General features: G+C 35.2%; 4 protein-coding genes across 4 annotated transcripts; 2 read left to right on the top strand and 2 right to left on the bottom strand.

Moving 5' to 3' along the window:
* The first annotated feature begins 285 nt into the window (after positions 1-285).
* Positions 286-19,981, top strand: LOC136810045 (mevalonate kinase-like). The gene is made up of 9 exons (XM_067066615.1): positions 286-430; positions 1,105-1,264; positions 1,501-1,654; positions 2,258-2,496; positions 2,706-2,757; positions 3,274-3,364; positions 16,679-16,763; positions 17,048-17,088; positions 19,245-19,981. Exons 1-9 carry the CDS (start codon positions 359-361, stop codon positions 19,524-19,526), a joined length of 1,176 nt encoding a protein of 391 aa, XP_066922716.1. The 5' UTR covers positions 286-358; the 3' UTR covers positions 19,527-19,981.
* On the bottom strand, positions 8,354-9,970 carry LOC136810046 (fibrinogen-like protein A). Its single transcript, XM_067066616.1, has 2 exons — positions 8,887-9,970; positions 8,354-8,524 (listed from the first exon to the last, which is right to left on the bottom strand). Exon 1 carries the CDS (start codon positions 9,861-9,863, stop codon positions 8,907-8,909), a length of 957 nt encoding a protein of 318 aa, XP_066922717.1. The 5' UTR covers positions 9,864-9,970; the 3' UTR covers positions 8,354-8,524; positions 8,887-8,906.
* A 183-nt stretch (positions 19,982-20,164) lies between the features above and the next one.
* LOC136810047 (uncharacterized) lies at positions 20,165-23,152 on the top strand. The gene is made up of 4 exons (XM_067066617.1): positions 20,165-20,772; positions 21,716-21,934; positions 22,252-22,317; positions 22,811-23,152. Exons 1-4 carry the CDS (start codon positions 20,640-20,642, stop codon positions 23,008-23,010), a joined length of 618 nt encoding a protein of 205 aa, XP_066922718.1. The 5' UTR covers positions 20,165-20,639; the 3' UTR covers positions 23,011-23,152.
* A 434-nt stretch (positions 23,153-23,586) lies between these two features.
* LOC136810043 (uncharacterized) lies at positions 23,587-26,231 on the bottom strand. The gene has a single exon (XM_067066614.1). It carries the CDS (start codon positions 24,834-24,836, stop codon positions 23,886-23,888), a length of 951 nt encoding a protein of 316 aa, XP_066922715.1. The 5' UTR covers positions 24,837-26,231; the 3' UTR covers positions 23,587-23,885.
* Positions 26,232-27,954: the final 1,723 nt, after the last annotated feature.

The raw sequence follows: 27,954 nt of genomic DNA, 5'->3' as shown, positions 1-27,954 counted from the left end.
TTTTTTAATCAAAACAAGCAGAAAACGTCGCTTGGTTAGGATGCTTTCAGAAGACACTTTCTAACCAAACATGTGGCTGTTCCTTTATGAGATGTTCACAATTGGAAATTTTGATATTTCTTGCATCGAAATCAAGTTTCCATTGTCCTTTATCATGTAGCAAAAAAATGAGATTTTACTTAGAACTTAGTTTTTTTATAAATTACTAAACTGTTTTTGGAAAGCAACACTTTCTGCTGCTCTAGCAAATTTTCGTAGGGGTAGTACAAATATCTTCCATTATTTTTTCAGTGACAAAAATATTCAAAATAGATAGGATGATTTCAAGCAATGTCATTTAGATATAGTACGTGAAACCATGGTTGAGATTGTGACGTCGGCACCTGGCAAAATCATTCTATGTGGCGAACATGCTGTTGTCTATGGGAAGGTAGGGTTTTTTATGGATTTTCTTTCCGGAATCATCTTTGCCGTAACCCCACTACTCTTGTTATCTTGTGTCCGTAAAAATTTAGGAGAAAGCTTTTCTGACACAATAGACATATCAATATCCAGGCTTTTAGACCTTATTCTTATAAGAGTAGAAGAGTTTACACTGGAAACGAAGGTGAATATAATGACGTAGTAGCCAAATAGACTTAGTCTTCATTCCATGTTATTGCGATTTTCGATTATTTTAATCAATTGTGAAAAATCAAATCTTTAAAATCCTTGAAATTCAGTATGGAAGGCTGCATCTTTTACTTTGAACTATTTTAAGACGTTAGAGTGAAAAACCAGGGCTCCCAGAAGATTAAAGGTTTTAAGTGTCTGCATATCAGACACATATTTCATATCAGGACATCATCATTTGCGAAAGTAGTTCTAATGAATTTATGCAAATAAATATATAGAAAAATTGTTATATTGTTATATTATGCTGATATAAGCAAATGTTTTTCTTTTCCTCTTTCTGACTAATCTTGCTCCACATCCGTATCAATCCAATATGAAAAAGCTTGCGAATTAAAATTGATGAGTAAGCAAACGATATCACTCTTATTTATAAACAAAACCTTTAAATGAATACTAAAATTTGTTCAATCCAATATTTCAATTTTCCAGGAAGCCTTAGCGTTCAGCTTAAGCACCACTACACAATGTTGCTTGAAAGAAAACATGAACAACCCTTCTCAAATCAGAATCAAGGTGCCAGATCTACAAATTGATGAAACGTACAATGGAGAAGATCTTGAAAAGGCTTATGGTGATAGCCTGCAAAAAGGTTTGTAATGTTTCTACAATTTCTGATTCTTTCGGGATGAATTCGAGATGGGTCCAGATTCATTAGAAGCTCAAACGAATCACAATTACAACCAAAGAACTCACCAATGATATGCTGTTCGGAAAAACGCAAACATAAAATTTCTGGTTAACCACTTCTGTATAAGCGCCCCTGATCTTTAAGTCTTCTTTTGGTAAAGTAAATACTCTGTACAAACTTTTTTTTTCTCTCTCAAGGTTCTGGAGATGTCCAAACATGTCAGCTCTTTGAGAATGAAGAAGACATTTATGAACGTTTACTTTCACCAGAAATAGATGGAACCAAAAAAGCTGCACTCAAATTGATTTTGGTTTTATACATGCATCTCGCTCATTCGCAAACTACTCCAAGGTTTGTATGTACGTTTGTATGCATCATGGAGCGATGGCCAAGTGGTCAAAGGCGTTAGGGTCTCAAACCAGGGATTCGCAGTTCGAATCCCCGCTCCTTCCAATGTTCCGTAAAGTTCATAGATAGCCGAGCCGGCTGGCCGTGAACCCCGTGAAAACAATCGAAAGACTGTCTAAAAGTCCTAGATTACTGGGTTATCCACGTAAAATATCGACTCTATCTCTGTCTATCTATCTATCTACCTATAGCAATCTTTCTGTTTCTGCACAGCGAAGTACTTCCGAATATCGAAAATATCCTAAATTAAGAAGTTACTAGCCTTCCCATACTAGGCTTCGTAGTAGTATTCCACTTTGCGACATTTTTGAATTTATGGAGTCAAAAGTTTTCGGGCTATATTTCGATTTTTTAACGTCAATTGAAACTTTCGAATCTCTTGCAAAAAACAAATTTGCATCAAAGGATCAAGGCTTCTTTTTCCAAAAACCATTCAAGTGAAAACCATGAAATGATATTAAGAATACTGATTTTTGTCAATAAATGGTTATTTATTTACACCGAGTTACACCGACTGTCAATTTGACATTATAATAATCTTTCTAGGAAGATTGGTTTGTGTATTTCTTTCAAATCAGACCTTCCGATCGGTGCTGGTCTTGGCTCGTCTGCGTCGTTTGCTGTCGCTACCGTGTCTGCCATGTTGGTTTATACTGGAGTTTTACCTAGCAACCAATCAGATTGGACAGAGAAAGATTATGAGGTCATCAATGGTTGGGCGTACCAATCAGAACGCATTGTGCATGGAACTCCATCGGGAATCGATAATTCGATAAGTACATATGGTAAGTGATTTCAGAGTTGAAACAGATATCGACTTTATCCATATTGTTCTCTTTTTTATCCTGGGAGGGGGCGGTGCCTTGGTATTTGTCTTTTTTAAGTTCAAATTTAGTCTCTTTAAAGGTCAGTTTATGGAAGTCTGGTCTGCATATTTCTCGTTCGGGTTCTCGTGGATTAAAACATATAAAAAGACTTTACTTTCCATTTCTAGGGCAATGTGTTAGTTTCAAGTCGAAGAAGATCGAGCGGCTGAAAAATTTTAGGTAACTTTATTCCTGATATGGAAGGTAAAAAGTCCTCATGTCGAAGTGGTTGGAATGTCACTAATACTGAAAAGAGCTAAATTTTTCATTTGAAGGATTATGCTAAAGTTTAGTTGGTCTGATTCCGTCCATAAAATCATGATTTTGTATAAAGCTTCATCGTAGGCTATGTTACCGGGTGATCCAAAAAAAGTTTCCATAAATTTCAAATTTTGCCGTAGAGCGCTCTAATTGTGCTATCGACTTTTTGTATGGGTAAACTTTAACTTATTTCAGGGCACTTCAGAAAATTTCATTGTTAGAAACTAATATTTTATGAGGTTATGAGTTATGAGGTTTTCTAAATAAGAGGTCAAAATTGGTATACCTCCTCCTTTTAGATTCTTGAAGCAACTTCCAAGGCGTATGTTATATCTCCTTCTTTTGGATTCTTGAAACTACTTCTCTTAGAAGTCTTGAATATTTCAATTATGTTATGATGATTCTGAACGTGTACATGTTTTGTATTTTTTCCAGCGAGTTGAATTTGAAAGTTGTGTTGATCAACACGAAGAAAAGTCGAAGTACGAAAGCTCTGGTGACTGGTGTCCGACAACGAAATGATAAGGTATCTCTACAACGTATTGTTTTGTTTTTAATTTCTGCTCCCTTTATCCATACGGTATCATGGGGAAACCACTCTCAAGGAAAATACACGTTTTATTTTTTATTTATACCCAGTTTATAAGAATGTATAGGCTGAAATTTTGAAAAAGTTTAAGAACATCATAAAAATATGCCCAGTCTGAAAATCGGATAACTTGACGAAATTCGCTTAAAAATATTAATAAGTTTTTAAGGAAATTTGTAGTTATTACTGTAACTATTCTTCTCACCTAAAAAATAAGAGTATAAATTTACTCGATTTTTAAGCCGATTAGGGTTAAGTTTGGTTAGGTTTTATTACATTTTACGTGTACTGTTATTACGCTGACTTGGACTCCACATTGTAGCAAAAAAGAAAGAGTGCACACTTATAGAGAATGGACATTTGTTTGATTGAATTTGTGTATCAATTCCAAGTTCGGAAACGCATTAATTTTGTTTTGAGACCAAATCGTTTCGGAACCTACGTTTCTCTTCCACTGGATTATTATATTCGCTCTTTCTCGCTCTCTTATGAAACTTGATATCAACGTTTGGACTTTTGAATGAAAATACCGGGTGATTCACCAAAAATCTCGGCTGGGTTGAGTAATGTCAGGAATGAGAAAGTAGATAAACTTGAGATTTTAATTTTTAAATTGAGCTCAATTTTACCCCTTATTATTTGCTTTTTAAGTTAAAATTCGCTCGTTGAAAATTGAAATTGAAAACTTGAGAAATTAAATTTTCAAAGTGTTACAATTTCAATATATTTAAAGATTCGAAATGTTTTTACAAATGTAAAAGAAGTATAGAAAACGAAAGAGGGAAATCAGGTCACTGAAAAATGTGTTACGCTGAATTGGTACCAAGTTCATAAAAATGACTGGCGGGAATGACTTGTATCAGAATTTAGCCTGGTAACGGATTTTCGTGAAAAGTGTTAGGGTTGTGTGGGAGTGTATTTAGTCTTGATGAGGAATAAGCACGTTCGTAGCGGTAATATATTTTTACCGCAGTCAGCTTACACTGGCTCCTTCTACTATTGACAGTTGATATTATTTGAATTCGATTTTTCAATCTTTTATGAATTTTAATTGACAAACAATCTGAATGCAAGTGTTCAATATGGTTTATTCTAATAGAAAAAGCTCAGCCAGTACGTGACTGTCCCCCGCCTTATTCATCAAATTTCTATAAAAAGGGAATCTAAATTATAAAGTAGTTTAGCTCAAGTGATGCGAACTCATACAAAGATTTTTTGGCAAAAATAAGAATCTCCAATTAAAGTAACAACTCACGCGAAAAATTCAGCTTACATTACGAGCAAAATGGTGGAGGCGAACAAATTTATTTCTCCTCTCATAGCTTTCAACATTTTGATTTGTCTTTTCGGAGTCGTTGGAAACACACTCGTTATCTTCTTCTTCAAATTCAAAAATAAATCAACGAAACCAAATTGTCGTTTTTTGCTGATTACATTCGCTACAAGTGACTTACTAGCATCAATCTACAATACTTTGTTTTATGGTATACCACACCTTTTACAGCAAAAGGACTTCGATTGGTACCTTGGTGAATTTCTTTGCCGAAACTCTAATATCATTGCGATGTCTCTAACATTTATTTCAAGTGGCATTCTTTGTATTATGGTTTGCGTAAGATATCGGCAATTGGCAAATCCGTTTGCGAAACCTTTGAAACGACGTACGTTGGCTTTGATTTGTTGCATTGCAGTCATTGTAATTTTTGCAAGCTCGGTGCTCTTTCAAGAGCGACCTATTTTGGTTGACGGGAGATGCCTATCAAATTTTGCCCAAGATTATCACATAAACGATACATCTTTACGACGAGTGTTTTACCGTGAGACTGGAACCAAAGCAATTCTAACATTGTTTTTCCAAATTTGCATACCATCCTTTCTCATTTTATTCATGACGTATAAAACATCCAAAATTATTCGAAAACGTAATCGAATTGATCTTGTTGCCGGCTCTAAACTCAATATCGGTGCAATGAACAAACAAACTGACAGGTTGATCTGGATGACGGTCAAAATATGCTCCAGCATCATTATCCAGCCAGCAATCTTCTTATTGGTGAAAGGGATTCTAATGCTTTGTGCACCCTCATTCATTGACCGTCATTATAAAGCATTGACCATTTTGACATTATTCTCCTTTCTCGTATTTCAATTCAAGTCAATCGCTCATTGCTTTTTAAATGCTGGACTGAGGAAATTTGTTAAAAATGTTTTCATCAATGGTTCGATCGAATAAAGGTTTGGTTGTTATGTCTTAAGATATATTTGACAATCCTGCTCAACATTTTTTTCAGACTGTATAAACCAATGGATGGCTTAGCTTTTTTTGTATTTTTGTCTTTTTGCGCCCGTCAAAGGCGCCTTAATGAGTAGTACCTAAGGAAAATCTCAGAAAAATTCGTTCTCGGAAATCTTGCCTCAATTGTTCAATTTCATCAAATAGCTTTTTTGCGTGAATATCTCGAAGAGGTGAGTCAAGCTTTCGTCTCGATTGTTTTACGAAGCAATTCGTCTCGATTGTTTTACGAGGCATTGCTAGGAAATGCCTCGATTGACAAACAAGCATCCTCTGACTAAGTTTTGATACCTGTCAATCAACGTCAATCATATATCGACCAATCATATTAATTTTCTTAGATTCTTTTTCTGTTTTTCTGTAGTAATTGTAAACTTTAAAAACGTTATAACCATTATTTTTTTTGGGTGATAAAAGAGAAGAGAGAAAAAAAATCATAGCCCCGAGTGGGATTTGAACCACCACTAAAGGTAGATTTTCGGAATCGGACGCCAGCGCTTTATACATTGAGCCACCGACTCACACCGAAAGTTGAAATCCGTAACAACTGATTGCAATGCAAACTGACAAATCTCTATAATAGGGTAAAACCTGTGATAAGGAGTCTCCCAATTATTAATTCTTAAGAAAATTTTCTGCTTTCAAAGTAGAAGTCCTTTATTTTCCTCTAAACAGCCTGATTTTAGCCTATACTGTATTTGCGTTAAAATTCTATTATAATGTCACGTGACTTAGATAACATTTCCTACCTACAGCTAGATTTGACCTTCGGCTGGCTGACACGCCATTGGTCTAAATATCAGATAACTATCGCCCTTCCGCGATAAAAGTCAATTCCTCCCCCTTCTACATTTTTACTTTCAACAGGATTTTTTTCCTGGTTTAGAAAGGGTAAAGGTCGATCGTCGCCTGGAAACTCACATCAACGGGCGCATCATGGCTTGGCTATTGGCTAGTTATGACTGAGAATGTTTTAAAAATTTCGTAATATAAATCAGAACACAAAGATCTTTCTTCATTCTGGCTATCTATCTGTCTGCTTGTCCGTGTGAAAAATTTCGGGGCAGCTTGAGGATCAAAAAAAAGTGTCAGATTTAAAGAAAAAATATTTTTTCGTTTTCTGGGACTACTTTCTCCCCAAAATTATATTAGTGGCGCCCAGTCTCTTTTTCGTATTCGAGTGTTTGGAAGAGAAGGTTCCTATTTAACAGTGTCCCTTTTCGACCCAGTGCGAAATCTCGGCGTTAAGAATTTTGGGTCGCTAAGATAACACCAACTACAAAAATCGAACTGCATTCAAAAAGAATATCACTCGAATGTAGACATTTAAAACAATGTATGAACTGAAGAATGATCAAATTGTCGGTAACTGTTGACTGCTTGTCCGATGGTGAAACCCGTTGTCCGGGGGAGGGGTTAAGAAAAATCATTGCCATATAATAATTTTTCTTTTGACTCAATTAGACACCCTTAGAGTATTTATAGTTAAAAGAAGTACGATATGGAAGAATATGGGTTTGGGTGTATACAAAAAATTACTGAAAACCCTTTTAGTCCTCATAATTGTTTGGTATTTAATGCTGACCTCCTGGCCACACCAGTCTGTTGAATGTTGATATAACACGTGACCTTCACTCGTTTTCCCACACACCGTTGATGCTAAATTACCAGGTGTCTAAAATGCCGAACGGACGGAGGGTTGTGACCAAAAATTATTTACACCACTTCAGGGGGGTGGATTGGCAGAGTAGCGGAATTTACTTTTTTTTGCCACTCTCGTAGACGGAAACTTAGGCTGTTTTCGTCTGGAAATACCGAATTTGGCATGGCGTTCTAAATCTTAATGTAAATAGATTTAGAACGCCATGAAATTTGGCAACAATCGGTCGTTGGAATTTTTGAATTGGAATCAAATAGCCGAAATTTCGGACAAAAAAAGCTCCAAAACTTAACTTTTGAAATAGCCCGAATTTAGTCTATATTGCCTTTTTTTAGGGGTATTCCCCTTTATTCCATTCCTATCGGTTTATTGGGCACCTTATAGCCATTAGAATCGGTAACATCTTTGGTGGGGCGCAACAACATGTCATTGGTTCGAGAGTAGACAGCACTATTTTGAGACTTTTTGAAAGGGGGCCCGTGCATTAGGCCTGGCAAAAGTTTTATGGGCAAAAAACTTACGTTACAGGTTACAGGCAAAACTCCTAACCTCAAGAATAGACACAAAGTTGACCTTTTTATACCATTCAATGAATGAAGTTCTGAGCGAAAAGTTTATTAGAATACGATTGACATTAGCCTGGAAAGCTAAGCTAGTTTGATTCAGTCACTAGGATAAATCTGATGTTAAGTTTTGACTGAATAACTGATATTCCAAGGCAAACTTTAAAACCGGAAATACGAAAAAATCTTTAAAGCGCTGAAAACGCTATATTGTCATTGCCGTGTGTGAATACGGGCTTAGTTAACAAGGCTAGATTGACACGTCAAATTTTGTCCTAAACTTAAATGACCCCTACTACAACAGTTCTCAATTTGTTAGAAAGGAGTTAAGGGGAACGAAAGCAGTTCAACTAGACTAAATAAAGGGGGGGGGGGATCGGGCGCAAATAGTCAATAGTCAAAATTTCCGGATTGTTTTTTAAAGTTTGAATTAAGGTTCATGTATATAAATGAAAAGTAGAATTGAAATGTTTTGAAATTACAATTTTATTATATTACAAAACAATTTATCCTTTGACATCGACCAATCATTTCTTGTTCTTCACTGGTTCGTTGAGATGAACAAATTGGATTCATGAAACCTATAAGAGAATTGTGGAAAATATCAATTTATGAATTGTACTGATCCTTATATCTACCTACGGAGGTCTCAAAAATTATTACCATAACGGTCTTGTATTATTGGCCCCATTTTGAAAGAAAACAATGATTTTGATATGATTCCCAGGCTTTGCACCCTTTTTCCTTTGTTTTCTTGTTCGACCTTGATTTACAATTTTTATTTTCACCCCTTAATTTGAAAATACCACCTACGAACTTAGTCCATTTGGTTTAATAATGAATAAAGTACACAGGGAGATAACCATTGTCGGTTCACTTTCAGTTGTCGATTAAAATGAAAAAAGAAAACATGGCTATGCCGAAACAAAAACATATTCATTACCTTTCATTTTTTATCTTCATTTATGTTTTTCTTCGAAACTTCATCTCTACGAAGATGGGGTCCATGTCAATTTGGCCATCATCCCAAGTGATTTCTGCATATAACGTGCTGCCTTTAGTGAAATTGTATTTGCCAGTCAGGAGAGTGTCATAGCAATAATTATACCACCAACCTGAGCCGTATGCTTTTGCACAACTCCCACCGTGTGCGGATGAATCGGGAGGCATTGTGTCATTATCAGAATCGAATGTTGAAAACTTCATTCCATTGTGCTTGTTGCCAAAAGTATTTGGTTTTGAAACATTTCCAGAAGCTCCAGAGATTGTCAACATATATTTGCTTGCTTCATCACCGACTTCAAAAATATCGTATTTTGCATAAACCATTTTTGTTTGTCCAACCATGATCATGTTAATCAAAAGTTCGGATTTCTTTGGTGCAACTTCTGGCTTTGTCAAGTCATGGACATTCTCATTCCCAAACCAAAATTCACCAGTTAACTTTCCAAAACCAAGTTTATAGTCATTCCAGTTGCGAGTAAAGTTAACAGAGCCGTTAGTCCTTCTAAGAAACGTTGTCCAGCCGCCGTTGTCCGTGGTCTGATCGCAATAAGTATTCAGTACACTGAAACGATGTCCGTGCAGTCGATAAATTCCATTGATTTTATAGCCAGCCTGGTAAAACTCCAAGCAATCCTGTCTGGGTTGAATTTCAGTGCAGTCACAATATTTACTGTCTTTGACAGATTTGCAGGGAGCACATTTTCCATGAAGACCTCTCAAGAATGTAACTTGATTTTTCAGTGTTTGGTAATCAGCTGTCAGCTTTTGGTTGGATTGCCTTAGAGCTTCTACACTTTGTTTGAGATTTGCCAGAGATTGATCCAACAAATTACCAACGCTCTTGGAAGATGCACTTGAGGTTGCACCAATACCAACCAAGTATTGGAGATAGAATGTCAAGACAAGAATCTTCATTATTAGTGAAGCTTTTCCCAAATCTTTTGTATAGTCTTTTTCCTCTTCTTACTTTATTTTTAAAATCCTTTGACCATAATTTGTTGGTGCTTCTCCGTCTTTTATGACTTTTATCGTCCTTTCGTCTTTGTCTGATCAAACTGTCTCGTCCTCTCCACTTTTATTTGTTGAACAGAGACAAGAACTTTGTTTGACTTTCACTTTGATCAGGTCTCTTCTTTCATTGCAGCAATTTCAAATATTGTACATACATTTTAATAAGCAAAAGCAAGTTGTTTTTCTAAGCACGCGTTTGGATAAAAACAATTTCTTTTTCCTGGAGCATCACGCAAATATTGATAGATGTGTTGTAAGAAAATCCAATCAAATATAGTCTTTTTGCGTCAATATTATTAGATTCAGCTTTTGAAATATTTGGATAAAATTACCTCTTTACTTTTTATTTATTGTCAAACAAGTCGAGGTTGCTCAACCAAAGGCCATTTCATTGGAAGTGTTCTTCGGAGTAAAATCGTTCAGAAATCAATACCACTACTAGGTTTAAATTGAAAAAAATGGCCAATTTTAAACTAACCTATCTAACGCTGGCCCTTTTCCGCTGCAGACCCCAACACATTCCGTAAGGACTGGCGTAATGAAACTAATAAAGTAGCAGAAAGCTTTCACCTATCTTCTAAATCTGTGAAATGTAACCTTCTATTGTAGTTGGGACTTAAAACGTTCAAAATATACTAATTGAGATCAAAATTGTCCAGAAAAACCGAAAGTACTAAGGTCTGCCTAAAAAGTCTATTGACATTTTTTTACCCTTTCTCAGCAACCATTCATGCTATGTTAGAAAGCTATACACAGTTGGAAAGATATTTCCAAGGATGATAATCTAAAAGATAATATATTTTTGAAAAATTGAAAAATGAAGAAAAAAATATTAAAATAAAGAGGAAGATTTTTTTCTACTGGTTCAAAAATTGTGACATAGGCTATTTATAAAATTTAAACCTTGCTGATTCCAAATATGATACCAAATTGTTCAGATTTTTGGTATCTTTCTTGGATAAAAAGTTACATCCCTTTGAAGTAGGACTAAAACGGCCAAAAATGATCAAAAACAGCAAAAGCGACCTAGTTCACAGTGCTGTAACTTTTTTTTCTAGTATTTGATCAATTGAATCACGGTTCAGCACCTGAATTGCAATTTCACAGTTCCAGTAAGTTGTGAGCAAGGGGTCAATGTTTGTGCGTTTTAAGGTGTTATAGTTGCCACCGAGCGGAGCGCAGCGGAGCGTAGGTGCCCCCCCCCCCAATAAGAAAATGCTTCCTACGGCACTGGTATCAATAATCTAATTAGAAATATTAGTAACTTTGCAGCGAATCACTGCTCAAAATTTGAGACCAAAAGGACTATTTTATAAAAAGTTTTTCGAGGAAAATATTTTGTAGTTTTTAAGAGGTAAATAGCTAAAAAAAAGGCCATTTTTCACTTACTCGTGACAAACTGAAAACTGGTTTCTACAAAACATCACCGCCAGGGAAGAAAACCATAAACAGCGTACTTTCAACCCAATAAAGTTTCAGCCCTAAATTTTCAGATTGAGGGTATCGCTATGTTTTTGTAGGTTTTAAGGGGTATCCACTGTTATTGCCGACCCAGAAAATCTCAGCGTTTTGATTGGTCGAGAGCATCGAGATATTTGCGATATTTTATATTTCTCTAGTATAAAAATATGACCGCGTTGACTTTTGGGGGACTGGGTAAGCGGTAGACTAGTAAACTAGTCGGTTATTACTTATAACCTTATAATAAAACTGTCAATCAAATAATGTAAACACTAATTAAATATTCAGCGCGCGTGAGAGAAAAGGAAAATAACCGACTAGAAGCTTCTTCCAACGCCTTTTTTTCTTCACCTAAAATCGTAAGGAGAGACATACGCGGGATTGCATTTATTTTTCTTTCTGTTTATTGCATTTTTGGAAATGCTCATTTATTTATATGTTCCCATGTTTAATGTTACTATGAAATATCATTTAGTCAAAAAAGTTGGATGGAGTCTCAAAAACCTAAAAAAGGTTGTAAAATTAAACAACGTTTTTTGAGGGAAGAAGCTTCTAGTCGTTGAAATTCAGAAAAGACACGCAACCTCACCTCTTCGATTCTTTTTATTTGGAGCTTGATTTTTTTGTATATGGGTCTGTTTTCAACGACTAGTTTACTAGTCTACTTAAAATATACCTAATTTGCGAAAGTTTATGCTCGCGAAAAATTTTTTTCGTCTTATTCGCGAAAGTAAATGTCGTAGATTTCGCGATTTTTTGACCTCGCGAAATTTTCTGCTCGCAAAAGTTTGTACGCCTAAAGTAAATTTTTCTTTTGCTTGAAAAAAATGGCTTGTCAAAGCTGAAAGCCTGTGTTATAAGATCAACATAATTTGAAAGATTCTCATAAATGGTGAAAATAAGAACATGTTAAGAACATTTTTATAACGTGATGGTAACGAGGCTATCATAGCTTTTTACAAAAATACAAAAAAAACATTGACGTCCGGTCTTTTATATATTCATGTTTAGGCATTTTGTTCAAAATGCGAAACAAAGGCTTTCTTTAAATACTACAAAAATCGAGCTTCTCACTATGGTCAGGAACAGGAACAGTTGAAGCTTCGTTATGCATAGTGTTCTTTCATGTTTCTCAAGTAAAAGAAGAGTTTCTAATTATTTTGCCCTAAATAGCCCATTTTCGTCTAAATTGTTTTAAGCTATTTATCCCAGCACGTCTCAGTTATTAGGTCTTTAAGAGTACTTAATTTTTTCAAGGGGAAGGGAGGGGAAAGAAATTCAACTAGACTGTTTTTTAAAGTTTGAATTAAGGTTCATGTAAATGAAAAGTAGAATTTAAAATGTTTTGAAATTACAATTTTAAGATATTACAAAACAATTTACCAATCATTTCTTGTTCTTCACTGATTCCGTTGAGATGAACAAATTGGATTCATGAAACCTATAAGAGAATTGTGGAAAATATCAATTTATGAATTGTACTGATCCTTATATCTACCTACGGAGGTCTCAAAACTTATTACCATAACGGGCTTGTATAATCGGCTACATTTTGAAAGAAAATAATGATTTTGATGCAATTTCCAACACCCTTTTTACACTCTCAATTTCCCTTTGTTTTTTTGTTCGCCCTTGATTTACAATTTTTATTTTGACCCCTTAATTTGAAAATACCAACTACCAGCTTGTCCATTAGTACATGGTTTAATGGTAATGAATAAAGTCTACAGGGAGATAATCATCGTCTTCTTGTCGGTTCACTTTCAGTTATCGATCAAGATGAAAAAAGAAAACGATTTCTTGTACAGCTAGAAACATGTAAACATGGCTATGTAGAAAGAAAAACATATTCATTACCTTTCATTTACCTTGATTTATAACTTTCTTCGAAACTTCATCTCTACGAAGACGGGATCCATGTCAATTTGCTGGTCATCCCAAGTGATTTCTCCATCTATCGTTTTGCCTTTAGTGAATTTGTATTCGCCAGTCAGGAGAGTATAATAACAATGCCCATACCACCAACCTTTGCCGTATGCTTTTGCACAACTTCCATCTTCTGAAGATGAATTAGGAGTCCATCTGTCGTTATCAGCGTCCAGAGTCGAAAACTTCTTTCCATTGTGATAATCAAATCGATTTGTGGTAACATTTCCAGAAGCTCCAGTGATTGTCAACACATATTTGCTTGCTTCATCACCGACTTCAAAAATATCATATTTTGCATAAACCATTTTTGTTTGTCCAACCATGATCATGTTAATCAAAAGTTCGGATTTCTTTGGTGCAACTTCCGGCTTTGTCAAGTCATGAACATTCTCATTCCCAAACCAAAATTCACCGGTTAACTTTCCAAAACCAAGTTTATAGTCATTCCAGTTGCGAGTAAAGTCAACAGAGCCGTCAGTCCTTCTCAAAAACGTTATCCAGCCGCCGTTGTCCGTGGTCTGATCGCAAAAAACATTCAGTACACCGAAACGAGATCCGTGCAGTCGATAAATTCCACTGATTTTATAGCCAGCCTGGTAAAACTCCAAGCAATTCTGTCTGGGTTGAATTTCAGTGCAATCACAGTATTTGTTATCACCAAAAGATCTGCAGGGACCACACTTAGGGTGAAGTTTTTTCAAGAACGCAACTTGATTTTTAAGTGTTTGGTAATCAGCTGTCAGCTTTCGATTGGATTGCTTTAGAGCTTCTACGCTTTGTTTGAGATTTGCCAGAGAATGATCCAACAAATTACCCACGCTCTTGGAAGACGCACTTGACGTTGCACCAATACAAACCAAGTATTGGAGATAGAATATCAAGACAAAAATCTCCATTCTCCTCGTAAAGGAATTCTTCGCTTATGTCTGACGAATTTCGTTTCGATCGAAAGTGTATCTTACTAAACTTCTTTCTCAATGATTTATACTTTTAGGATGTCCTAATTGAACCGGGGGTCTTTGTTTTTTAATTTACGGCTACTTCTCGGAAAAAACTTCGTCGATGATAAGAATATAGCCTGCAGAATGAATAGATCGATACCCCTGGATTTTCTTAGGTTTTATATTCTAACAGGAGTTCCAACACATATTGCAGACCAAATAGTTAATATTGATTTCAAATGTTAGTATGTTTATACCATAAAATAGAGCTGATTTAATCTGAAGCCGTTATATGGCATTTATAGTAAAACTAGCTTCTTGGAACTCTAGCTTTTAGACTATATAAATATCCACCAATGAAATTAATTTTTGTAAAAATGCCAAGCTCGACCTGTCGTAGTATAGTTGTACAGTTTTTAAATATTAGAATCACCAATCATGTCAGCTTTTTAAAATTAATTTATTTAATATTTACTAGACTTTCTTTCTTCCATCCAGACTAAAAAATGAAAACGAAATTACAAAATAAAAAATACTAGATCACAGTGTGGATGTAAACCACACTGAAACGACCGCCTTCCATCACGCATCAGGCTCGCGAAAGAGCGTGCGCACATTATTAACGCCTACATGTCATCTCCAGTACATTTTAGATTATTCATTGAAAACAGATTACAATATAGTCATTTTTCATGTCTCGACTATTCAATTCCGAATAAAAGGCATTCAGGGGAAAAAAAAGTGAAACACCTGGGTAATCTAGTTAAAAAAACGAAAAGTAATGAGCCAAGGCAAAACGAGATTAGCGTACCAGTATGAAAGAAACCGCCTCTGGCGGTCGATAAATTGCTAAATACACTAAAAGACAACATGACTGACTCGAGAGCAAAAATGAGTATAGGTTTAAAGTATGGGATACCTAAATCGTTTCACAGTAGATAATCCTGAACAGTGCTGTGAACCGGCTGGGACGTCTCGATCGTAAGACGATAAAAAAGTCGACATTCTTTCGATTTTCAACATTTTTGAAAGTAATTTTTTATTCAATTGTAGTACGATGGCTCTGAAAGCGATTTTATTTTATTGTTCAAGATTTCTCCTTTCTTTTTGATGAGAAGGAGAAGTGCAATTTATAAAGGTGAAAGTTCTATTTTTAACCAAAAATTGAAATTTTTCTCCTTTTAAAAATCAAAAGTTGAAATTTTTCATTTCGCCGCCGAAAGTTTAAAAGTTTAACCCTATTCGGCCTAGGGGGGGGGGCTGTTTCTGTTCGGAGGTCAAATTATTGGTAATAACTCCTGATGAAAGCTTTTGCCATAAAATTTTCTGTAAATTTCTAACTTTTATTTGCCTTCAAAATAAAATAAAATTTGACACCTAAAAATTTTCACACCTTGAGCATGATGACATTTTTTACAGTAAGGTGTCACAAAAATTGACACTTTTCCAATACAAAGTTATTTTTAATGTCAAATATATCGTTTAAACCGTAATTTATTGATTATTTAGGATAAAATAAGCATTTTAAACTCAGGCAACTTTTTTAAAGCCTTTGTTAGAATACAATAGCTATTTATAAGAACAAAGGAAACTTTCGGTTTTTTCTCACTTTGGGCATGATGAGTGACGTCATCAAAAAATTTTTTTGTCAAAAGTTACCTTATGTGACAAGGATCTTTTGTGCCAAATTTCATCCAAAAAGACCTACTAGATCAAAAGTTAAGGGGTGGCACAGGAAAGCCCCCCCCCCCCCCAGTTCTGAACCGCCCCTAAAAGCCTAGGATGAATTAAAACATGCACGTGTGTCTGTTGAGCCTTTTGCGCCATAGAGAGCCTAGACAGTTCCAGTTCACAAATTTTATAAGAACACTGGGAGTGTCTCGTGAGCCTTATGGGCCACCGTAATATAGTGCCCAACAGCACCTCCCCGCACCCATTTTCGCCTAAGTGCTCCATCCCAGTACAGAGTTTTTTAACCAACACAGGAAAAAAAAAGGCGGTGAACAAAAAGCCTCGATTTCTTGATGGACTTGCGACCTGGGAAAAATTATCGCCTATAACTTTTTAACCAAGATGAATATTAAATGAGCTTTTAAATGCGGCACGATTCAGAGCAAAAGAATCGCGAAAAAGTCAAGTAAACATAAGCATTAGAACCCCGCCGCTTCCCCTTTCAGGAAAAAAGCAACGTGATTTTGTTTTGGCTGAAGGCGGTTTTTGAATCGATAAATTCACTGCACCTCTTTAGAGAATAGCGTGGTGTGCGTAGAATAGACTATCTGTAATGAGATTATGTGTTTATAAATTCGTTTAATGCCAAATCGATTATTTACATTAAACAATTGCTTAAGGTTCTTTGAGCTGTATTTGTCAATCTTTATTTTTCAGTATCCGAAGATCTATCCTCATATTATGGATACGATCGAACAAGTCACAGAAAAATTCAAACACAATTTGATGGAGCTTTCAAGTGGTAAGTAGATGAATTTTGTGCAAACAAATATATTTTTGATACGTGGACTTTGCAATACTGATTGATTTTGAAGGTGATAAATTGTTGAAGTTTTTTAATGTGATTTTCATATATTTTACTTGACAAATCAGGTTCAGTGACGTCTTGGCGGGTATCTATTTTACATTCATAAAGTTATTGACAAGATACCAAAATTACCAGAGTTCAAGAAATTTGAAAACTAAAGCCCAAGGTTTGTTTGATTATAAATTGTATTTTGATAATATCTCACTTTACTCTTTCAGATAATGCCAAGGAAAGGGATGAAATCTACCAAAATATTGAGGTTGGTACTTTTATTGGACCTACCTCCGGGTACCCCGGTGGAGGTCCTATAAATTAACCTTTGTCCGTCCGTTCGTTCGTTCGTTCGTCCGTTCGTCCGTCTGTTACCAGCTTTTCTCGAGATTGGCTCATTAGTTTTTTCTGATTTTTGGCACAAAGATGCAAAATGGCAATGCCCAAATTGCGACGGAGCCCGATTTTCGAAAAATTTTCCGGCTCCTGTATTTTTTGACTTTTTTTGGGGATTTATCATTAGTTTTTTCTAATTTTTTGCTCAAAGAAGCGTATTAACAATGCCTAAAACATGTCCGAGTCCGATTTTTGAGAAAAACTTTTTTCCGGCGGAAAATGCCTGAAAGATACCGTTAATCGCCGTTTTTCTGGGTTTTCATCGGACTTTTTCCTTATAATTGGTTGTTCTTTCATTCAAAAACATTATTAATAGCAATGCCCACCATCGAACATGTTTCAATTTTCAATAAAATTGCCGGAACTATTTAAAAATCGCCGGAATAACCTATTTTCGCCGGAAAGACAGTATTTCTTGAATTTCTCGAGCTGTACTCTATATTTTTTTATGAAATTTTGCACACTGATGCAAAATGACAATACCTAAAATGTGACGGAGCCCGATTTTCAAAAAAGATATGCCAGAAAAACCGGTTTTTTGACATTTTTTGCAGAAAGATGCGTATTCGCAATGCTCAAAACATGGCCGAGTTCGATTTTTGAGAAAAAAATTTTCCCGGTTGAAAATCGCCGTTTTTGCAGATTTTCATTGGACTTTTTCCTTAGATTTCTATGTTTTTCACGCAAAAACATTATTGATAACAATGCTCACCATCAAGCATGATTCAATTGTCAATAAAACTGATTTTTGCGACCAGAACTTCCTATTTATTTTTTCCCTACAACCCTTCCCTGTCCCCCCATCAACAATCAATGATGAATTTATTGCGTTATACATTTTTGCTAAACGCTATATTTTCTGACTGATTTTTTTCATTTTTCTCCTTATTGCTATCTAACTTTCATCATCAGGTAGGTCCATTCAGCATCTAGCTTGTTTCTGGTACTCTAAAGAGTGCGCTGTAGTGTCTTGTAAGCATTGATGAATACCGTACAGGTGATCGGAGTTCGATTCCCACTCAGTGTTGTGATTCACTTCACAAGTGAGTGTATTTTTGCATGGCTCAACCAATCTCATATGAGGGATAAATTCGGTGGCTAGAAACTCGACTGTCGATAATTATCAGGCCCGGCGGAACAACCGTTAAAGTGGGGAGGCTGAAGTCTCAAAATGAAACAAAATTCGCTAGGAATTTGAGAACCTACCCCGGTGGAGGTCCTATAAATTAACCGTTGTATGTTCGTCCGTTCGTTAGTTACCAGCTTTTCTCGAGATTGGCTCATTAGTTTTTTCTGATTTTTTGCACAAAGATGCATAACTATAAACCCTCGAATGTGACGGAGCCCGATTTTCGAAAAAAAAATTTTTTAGGCAAATTTGGGCCAAAAAACGGCTAAAAAACAGGTTTTTTGGACTTTGTGAAAAATTGGATCATTAATTTTTTCTAATTTTTTTGAATGAAAATAGGTAAAGATGGCTCAAGCAGATTTTTGTAAAAAACGAATTTTTCAGCTCAAAAAACGCATCTTTATCTATAAGAATCACTATTAATAAGCATACATCAATGTTCTTAGCCAAATTACTCAATATTTTGATGAGATCGATGTTTTTTTTTGCTCACGAAGTCTTGAATATGAAAGAATATTTATAGAGCATGAAATTTTGGTTTCTAAACGGTTTTTTATAAGAAACAAACGACTAATTTTAATTGATCGTCACTATTTGTGTTCTGAATGATTGTTTAATGGTCACGCTCACGTAGATATCAATTATATATGTGTTAAATGCATAACCAGGTAGGTCCATAAAAGTATCACTTGTTTTTTTAATTTTTCCACCCAGGACATTTTTATTCCTATCCCCCCTGCTTATTAAGTTTTGAGATTTTTTCCAAGTCCCCCACTTATCCCAACCCCCCCCCCCCCGGCTATTAGGTACCCGAGAGTACTTAGTTCCGTTGTTATTGTCTTGTAGCCTGCTAGAAATACTCGAAAGAAAAAAACTTAATATTTTAACTATCCGTTTAGGAATTAATCGACATCAACCAAAGTTTACTGGATTCAATCGGAGTTGGCCATTCGTCAATAACAGACATCGTTTCAATATGTAAAACACACAATCTACACGCCAAACTGACTGGGGCGGGTGGCGGTGGCTGTCTTTTTGCCCTGGTTCCGCCTTCTTACCCTGAAAATGATTTGAAGGTGCTTGTTGATAATATGAACAATGACTCCCCTTATGAAGCCTGGGTTTCTTATCTAGGAGGAGACGGAGTCAAGCTGCAAAGCTACGAGACAAAGAGGCTGTAGGAGGTGAATTATGTTGGAGGTATGAAATGTTTTGGTCTGGGAAGAGTGCGAGGCTTGCCAACGCTTAAAGATTATTGAAAGTTATTGAATGGTAACCGAATTTCTATAAAGGTGATACAATGACATTTCCCCTCTATTGTTCGGATGTAGCTGGTCCGAAAAAAATTATCCATTTTTTCAGATAACATCGCAATACTGTAGAAACGATTAGTTTTTCTTCTAAATATCAATATATATTTTTTTCAAAAAATAATCGCCTTGTACACTTAACCAATGGCCCAGTAAAGGTTCTATGGCTAGTCGCGTGATTTATTCGACATAATTTGCTAGGTGTTGTGTTGTTTTATTGCAAGGTGTATTAACATGAATTTTTTAGCCTTTTCAGTATTTTCAGGTGATATTTATATGGTACAAACACAGTAAGCATGACATAGCCTGAATATATATTAAACACCGTTCTGTCCGTTCTATTATTTGTTTGGTTTATACATTAAAAAAAAACAGTCGTTACTGTCAGGGGGTAAGTCCATAGATTAATAAAAGCCCGAAGGGCTAGATAGAGTGCTTTTGCTGAAAAGTGTGCTGAGGTTAGGTAGGAAAACCTATCAAAGTCACGTGAAATTACAATAACTACAATAGAATTTCAGCGCTTGACCAATCAGAAGCTTCGCAGGTTTTCGAAAACAATAGCAGCAATATTTTTTGCGATATTCACTTTTTTTGCTTGGGAGAGCTTGAAGTGCGCTATCTAGCCCTTCGGGCTTTATAAATATATGGGTAAGTCTTCGAGAACAAGGGTAGCCCTTGAGCTATCTTTATATTAGACCTTTAAAAATATGAAACCCCCCTTTTTAACAAGGTGTTGTTGAAAATTTCTTTCCAATCATCATAGCGTGACTTCAATATGTATGGACAGTCCACAGAAAAGGCTGATCGTTTTCTACAAATTTTGACTGGAATAACAAACGCCCGGTCTCTTTGGGTCTTTCCGTATGTAAAATGACGTCATGAAAGTTACAAATATAAAGGGTTGGACCTTGAACGAACATTTTATTTCTGCCTTCTTTTCTGAAAGTTGAGAAGTAAATCGTTCTTGCATTTTGTTTCATCAACATGAGGATAGCTTTTGTGTTAATTTCTTTTGCTTTGTTGGCAATCAGTGTTTCTGCCAACCCTGTCTCGCCTCAAGATGAAGACGAGTCTAAGGACTTTGGACTTGAATTGCTGAAACTGGCTTTGAAATCATGTAAGTAATAAAGATATCTGTTTCACACTTTTTGTTTTTGCTCAGATTGTCATCTGAACTTTGCGACTGTAAGAAACTGTTGGTCAAGCTGCTGTTACGTTTTACTTCAAAAAGGTCTGACATTTGTTTCTTATTGTTCCTGGGGGGGGGGTTTCAGGGGTCTTAAATACCGTCATACCGACAAAAATTTGGGTCAAATACCGTAATACCGTCGATAAAAGAAGCCTAATTACCTAAATACCGATACCGGTAGAAAATGAAATACCGTAATCCCGTCGTTTTTTTCTGGTAATACCGATTTACCGGGGGAAAAAAGGCCCAATACCGTCGTACCGTAAAAGTGAAAACCCCCCCCTTCCTGGGCTGGTTTGAAAGATTTTCAAAGAAGTCACCCCTAAAACTCAGTTTACATAACTTATATCTTCTTCAGGACTTAGTGTGATCAAAAATGTCTATTAGAATTAAATTTCCTTAGGTATTATATACCTATACTTTTTGAAACGAATTTTTATTCCTTTATGCGAGGTCTGTTAGTACATAAAAACGTAAGAATACTTCAGATGGTGATAAAGCCATGGCACAGATGATCCTTAGAGGGTCTTGAAGTCATCACAAAACTTTCAACTCTAATAACTTTTGATAGGAAGATTTTCAAGGCATGTTTTATACCTCAATTTTTATCAGAATTTCATGATCTTTCCGCTGGTACAATATGATTTTGAATATTTTCAAAAAAATATTTTTTTACCCAGTCACCTGATGACGACATCTGGCAGTTGGCCAGGTGACGAAATTTGGTGTTACTGCTTAAAATTCAGTTTTAGACCCTCAAAGGATCATCTGTGCCAAATTTCATGTTTTTATCACCATCTGATGTAAGACCTAACTATTATAATTTTTTGTCGTAAGAGCCCTATTTACCTTCATTAATGTTTATTTCTAGATATCAAAGGAACGTTTTACGAATTCCAGAAGAACTTGAAACGTATCGAGGAAGCAATCATCAAAAAAGCACAAGAAAAGAAACAAGATGTCCAAGAGTTGAAGAAGTATTTTGAACAGGTGAAAGAAAATTTCCGAGAAATGTTCGAAAAGGTGAAAACTGGCCAACAAGCAAATGATGAAATGATGGCCAATGATGTTTTCTATGACGAGTTTCAAGGTATAATTCACTTTTTCATAATGGGGGTCCTTTTTCCAAGAAAAAAAAATAACTTAGAGAATGTCACAGAGCATGGCTTTTGCCATCTTGTCAGAGAATCGCCTTAAGATCGTTTATTATAACAAAATTTTTGAAGCCTTAAGATATTCTTAACATTTTGAGTTTTAAGCCTGAAAATGTTCTTAACATGTTCTTAATTTCACCATTTTGTGAGTATTTTTCTCCATTGTCCTAAGAGATTGGCGGTTTTAGAGTCCGTAAAGCGTGTTCTTATTTATTCTTATAAAACAGCGTGTATATGTATTTTATGCTTTTAGAAGAAGATGTTGATGAAAAAACGAAGCAAAACAGATTGGAGAAATTCAAACAAAGAGTTGTTGATTGTAAGTATACCCGCTTTTTTTTATAAGAATATCTTCTATAAGAATATCAGGGTGAAAATTGGCCAAATCGTAAGAATACCCTAAGAATACCCTCTAGGGTGAATTTCACAGAGTTTGATAAGAATACAGTCATTTTGTATTTGGTTAACAGAAAAAACTGCTTGAAGCTTTGAGGAAAAAAATGTATTTTTAACCCAAATGTTCACTCAAAAGTCCAAAACTCTCAAATTGATCATTTCTCATATTTGTAAAAAAGTCAAGTCTAAAAAAGTAAGAAATAATGCGTTAAGAATATTTCACCCTCAATTTTAACACTTTCTTAAGAATACTTGACCCTCGTCCAAAGTACACTATTCTTATAAAAAACGTGCAACTGTTTTGTATCTGTTGTCAAGTTGACCAATTAAGCTCAAATACCCTGTTCTCTTATTTGATCTCCAACGACATTAAAAAAGACTGAAGAATATTAAAAGTTTTCTACTTCTTTCTACAGATATTAACAGAAAACGTCCTGACTTGATCCCGAGGATTCAAGAAATTTTGAACAAGATCAACGAAGTGGCTTCCAACGCAACGTATCGGATCTTTAGAATCATTTTCTGGCCTTACGTCTACGTCACAGAGAAAATGATTGAAGTTTTCGTCAACTTTATTTTTGAAATCATTAAAGCAGCTGCTGGACCCAGGGGTTAAGCTAACAATTTTTCCACCCTGGCTTTGTATATAGTGTGTCCAGGGGAAAACAGTATAGTCTTTGTATGAAATAAAATCGCTATAAATCAATTATTTTATTGGGAGTAGAATGAAAAATTAACAATTTAGAACAAAACAGTAAGCCTGCAGGAAGTTCAACTTGTTTTTCAAAGGGTTTTTGCAGCTTAGAGAAGTACACGTTTTTTTATAAGGCTTTATGGACTCAAAAAACTTCTTATAAAAATGGACAACAATATTCACAAAATGGTTGAAATAAGAACAAGTCAAAAACATCCGAAGGCTTCAAAAATTTTGGATGTTCTTATAAAAAAAAGTGTACTCTGTAAGAATATGAATGGCGAGATTGGCCAAAAAATGAAGAATATGCTAAGAAAACATCATCATAAAATTTGGTAACTGAACCTAAAGTTCATTCGCTTAAAATGTTAATTAAAACAAGGTAAATCTATAGATTTAGGGATTTTTGTTCATTATGTAAAATCTCGATTTTATTTCTCTATTTCTCTTTTTTTTCGGACACATGAAGTTTTGCTCAAATTTGTTGAAGACCCATGATATGAAAATCTCGATTCATTCACGAAATCTTGATCGTTTTTCTCGTTACTCTTTTTGTGCAAGGTAATTCAATTGTTCTCTTTCAAAGAATTTTGGTATGGGTTGTGGTTATGAACACTTTCTTATTCTAACAAAATATTTTGACATTTCTAATCAACACAATTTTATAAATAATAATAATAAACATAATATTCCGAAAAACGAAATGAAAAAAACTATTGAAAATTTTACATGAAAAATGTTAATGTTAAAATATTCTGGTGTAAATTATAAAAATGTTCTTGTGCAAATTTGATTATTCAAACGGATGATTTCCGAGTGGCCGGGTAGTTAAAAACAGTGTTTGTTTCCGACATAGTTCCGGTTGATTTGACACTTGACCGGCTTATTTTGGATCGGGTTGAGATCCGGGTAGATGCTGAGTCATCATCGATCAACAAACGTCGGTTCATCGGCTCACGGTAAAGTGCATCAGCTTGTGATGACGAAATCAAAATGTGAATATGAAAATACATTTGCTTTAAATCGTTTATGAAAGTCAGTTTATAAGCTGCCAGGAATGAGAAACAACAGAAACTAGCAATCTGAGCTATATTTTGCGGTGATTGGTTCCAATGGGAGAGGTCTGGGACGAGGAAGACGGATAATACGGCACCGGAAAGGAGCGCGAATTCGAGTAAAATGATACGAGTGATGTAGACACGTTTGCTTGAAATGACAGGTGTGTTGCGAGTCAAGTACGCGTGTAAACAACAGTACAGGATGGTAAAGATTAAACAACCAGCAGATGCTACGATGTTAACGATCACAAGCTTGCCTTCGAAAGGGATGTTTGCTAATATGAATTGTGATAGAGCGCCGAGTATGCCAAAAATGTACGATAAGCGATTCACCGTACCGTCGAATATTGATGTTATTTGCTTATACTTTAGTGAACTGATTAGAAAGGATATAAAAGCGCTAATTGAAATCCCGATGGAGAATACAATACGTTCTGGATCAGTCCGTGACAATTCATTTGGGAATAAAAGTCTCGATGGTTCAGCTTTTCGTGTGTTGAAATAACAAACTATAAGCGTAGTAATCAAGGCAAAAGCATCAAAGATGGGCAGGCTTACGAAAAGTACTTGATAGAAACTTGTGGTGGAGTTTTGTGACGGCGGATTTCGTGATTTGGAACACGACCTCATCATTTGACGGTTTCGAATCTCCTCTTGTTTTGAAACACTGTATCGTTTTGATCCGGGCATCGTTGCTTTCCGATACTTTTCTTTTAATTCTCTTGCTCTTTTTGTTGTTCTGTCTACTTCAGGTTAAACTCTTTTAATGAATTCGTCGCTTCTGTTAAATTTGAAACTTTCAATACTCAACAAAATATTGCCAGCTGTCTTGTGAACCAACCACTCTTCCGTAACAAGTGATCTCTCAAAATGTTTTCACAATTTTTTGTTCAAATTTCTATTTCTATACACAACTTATCACATACATCAGTACTTAGTGGTTTAAAGCTTACGTCTCATAAAACCACGGCTTTTTTCACAACAACAAAAACAGTCGATTTCTTAAGTAAGGTTCGTGATGTAGCGATTTTGATGACGCTCTTGGTTTTATATTTTGTGAGAGTAAAACCCTACCCTTTGTTATTCAATCAATTAGGTTTATACTACTTTTCAAAGTCTTCAAGTTGATTGCTGCTTATCAGTTTTAGTACAGCTTTCACAATCTTCTTGAGGTTATGATTTTGTCCAGTGTAAAACCTTCTCCACTGAAGTTTTGTTTGTTATTTCTGAAGATTAACACTTGATGGGGTATTGCCAGTGACCTCTAGGTGACTTCACTGTGGAGCTTTCAACAAGCTTCTTGATGATGATTTAAGTATTTTTCACTGGAATGATAAAGATAGAAAGTAAAGTTTCATTTAATGTTTAAAAGTAATACCTTGAGATTAACCTTTTGAGTGTTTCCTACCATGTTCCTACCTAAGATTCTGACAATATTCTGAAGAATGTCGGGTACTCACTGAAACCTCTTTTAACCATGTAAACTATATATTCTCTCTGAAAGTTAACATGGAACACTAGCGGTTAAAATAATCCCACATTTCAAATATTTATAACGTCTATGATCCAGACCTGAGACATTTCGGATTAATTAAACTTACGTGATAACGACAGAAAAAAATATTCAAATAATTTTAACCACATTTTAATCTATATTCCAGATATTCCAGACAAATGCTGTTAATTATTAGAATAATTTTGATGAGACAATGGGTGTTCTTTTTATCTCCAAAATACCTCACATACTTCACGTAAAGGACAATTTGATGACAATAACAATTTCAGCCGGCCCACCTTAACCAATATTCTCAATCTGAAAGAGGCCCCCCAGCGGTAAAGTCTTTTTACGATACCACGCAATTTTTGTCTTCAATCACGATCTCGAAAATCAGAAAAAAATTTGGACAATCACACATCCCTTTGAAAATATCCAAATCACGCACCACGGCTCAAAAATCTTTCAAATTACGATCACGTTTTGACCTCTCATCACGCAATCAAGAAAAAAATATTTCCAAACCACGTAATCACGCTAGAAGAAAGTCCCTATCACGTCATCACCAAAACTGCTTGGGGCCTCCTGAAACGCTAAGACTAAGAATACCCTGTCGTATATCATACGTTCAAGATGATGCCATATCTTTATCTTTCGTTGTTCTTTTCATTGCATCTTATGTTTTGTTTGCGTGTTTGTTTTTTAGATTGAAATTCTCCATTTATAAAACCAAATATAGATGACTAAACATATTACATGTTAGAACACGGATCCGAGGTCAGACACACTAAGAGATGTTATTTTCTACTTGACTGGGATTTGGCTTCAGTGAAGAAGTTAAGTGAGTGTGACCACAGTCATGAGAAATGACGTGATGAGTATTTGTTGTTATATGGTCAATCTTTTGGCGAGGGTACTTCTTCTTGTATACTGACTATCATAACATCCAGGCTCTTAAAACAAAAAACTTTAGTCATTGGGATTTCATTACTTTCTCCAATTTTTTTGACGTCAACAATCAGATAAGTCATAGTATTTAACTCAGTACAGCAGAATGAAACAGAAAGGCTTTTTTAGAATTCCAGATATTGTAACAGAGTTTCCCACAACTTTCAAAAATTAGCATGCTTTCATTTGTCCTTTAGAAAATTAAAACGATAAATTACCACTCATTTGCTTTTGCCGACCTCTCTGTTCTTGCTCTGCTCATGTAGCCCACCCAGCAACTTTTTAGAACTTTTTCTTTTTCAAAAAATTCTTCATACTAACCTCAACAAACCCACGAACATTCCATACAACAGAACAAAACCTAGCGTACATCAATCAACAAATTTTCAATCTTGCAACCATTAATTTCCAATCACAATTTCTCAAATCTTTCCTGAATTCGTTAGATACCAATCTTTGAAATTTCATTACTTTCCGATCAAGATATTGTCGTTCTTTACTTCCTTGCCACCCAAAGAAAAACAAACCTTGAAATGAAATGATTATTACCGTGTGTAACATATTTCCCTCTTACTACACTCTTCTTAATCGTGGTGACGAATCTGTTGTTATTCAATCGTTACTACTTTGCCTTGAAATGTAATTCTAATCAACTGTGTGACGTCATCGATGCGTCATTTTGCGAAAAGGACTTTTTTTATGAATTTTTTTTATCAGGAAATTTCTCACGTACATTTTAAGAAATTTTTAAGTAGGAAGCAAAGTTTAATATTAAGCACAAAGATTAAAAATTTAGATTATAGAGCTGATCTGAAAATACACTGAGATAACAGCATAAAATCTCGATTTAAATTAGGCTTTTAATCTCATTTCGATTATTTTTAAAACAATTTCAAGGCAAACTTGAATTATCTTGATCCGAATTTAAGCTCTAGAACATGACAAAAGTTTCTTAAGAAATCTATACCCCGCAAAGGTGTATATTTTTTTTCAAATATAACACTGTTGCTATATGTTATTGATAAGACTTTTAAAGACTTGTCATCTTAACGTTTTATTAATTAAAAGATCACACACCATACACAGTAATTTCCTGTCAATTTGTCCTGTGATATGTATAACGTCCTATGAGTGACTCTCAAAACTTCTTAAAAGTCATACATATGTTTTGATTACTACGGTGCTGAACCGTCTTACGGTTTTCTGACTTACGCTAAAAAGCCAGTAATTAAAGATGAAAGCGTGAACATCATATGTAGTTACATCACAGATGAACTCAACCCCGCTTATAACATTTCAAATGTCAAAGCCTTCTTTACTATAGTCTAAAATACTCTCTATTCAAACTTACACCGCATAAGCAAA

Source organism: Clytia hemisphaerica, unplaced genomic scaffold, assembly GCF_902728285.1.
Source record: "Clytia hemisphaerica strain Z4C2 unplaced genomic scaffold, Clytia hemisphaerica genome assembly, whole genome shotgun sequence".
Classification (NCBI taxonomy): domain Eukaryota; kingdom Metazoa; phylum Cnidaria; class Hydrozoa; order Leptothecata; family Clytiidae; genus Clytia; species Clytia hemisphaerica.
Note: the sequence above shows the minus strand (reverse complement) of the source record. Positions and strands in the feature narration are given on the sequence as shown.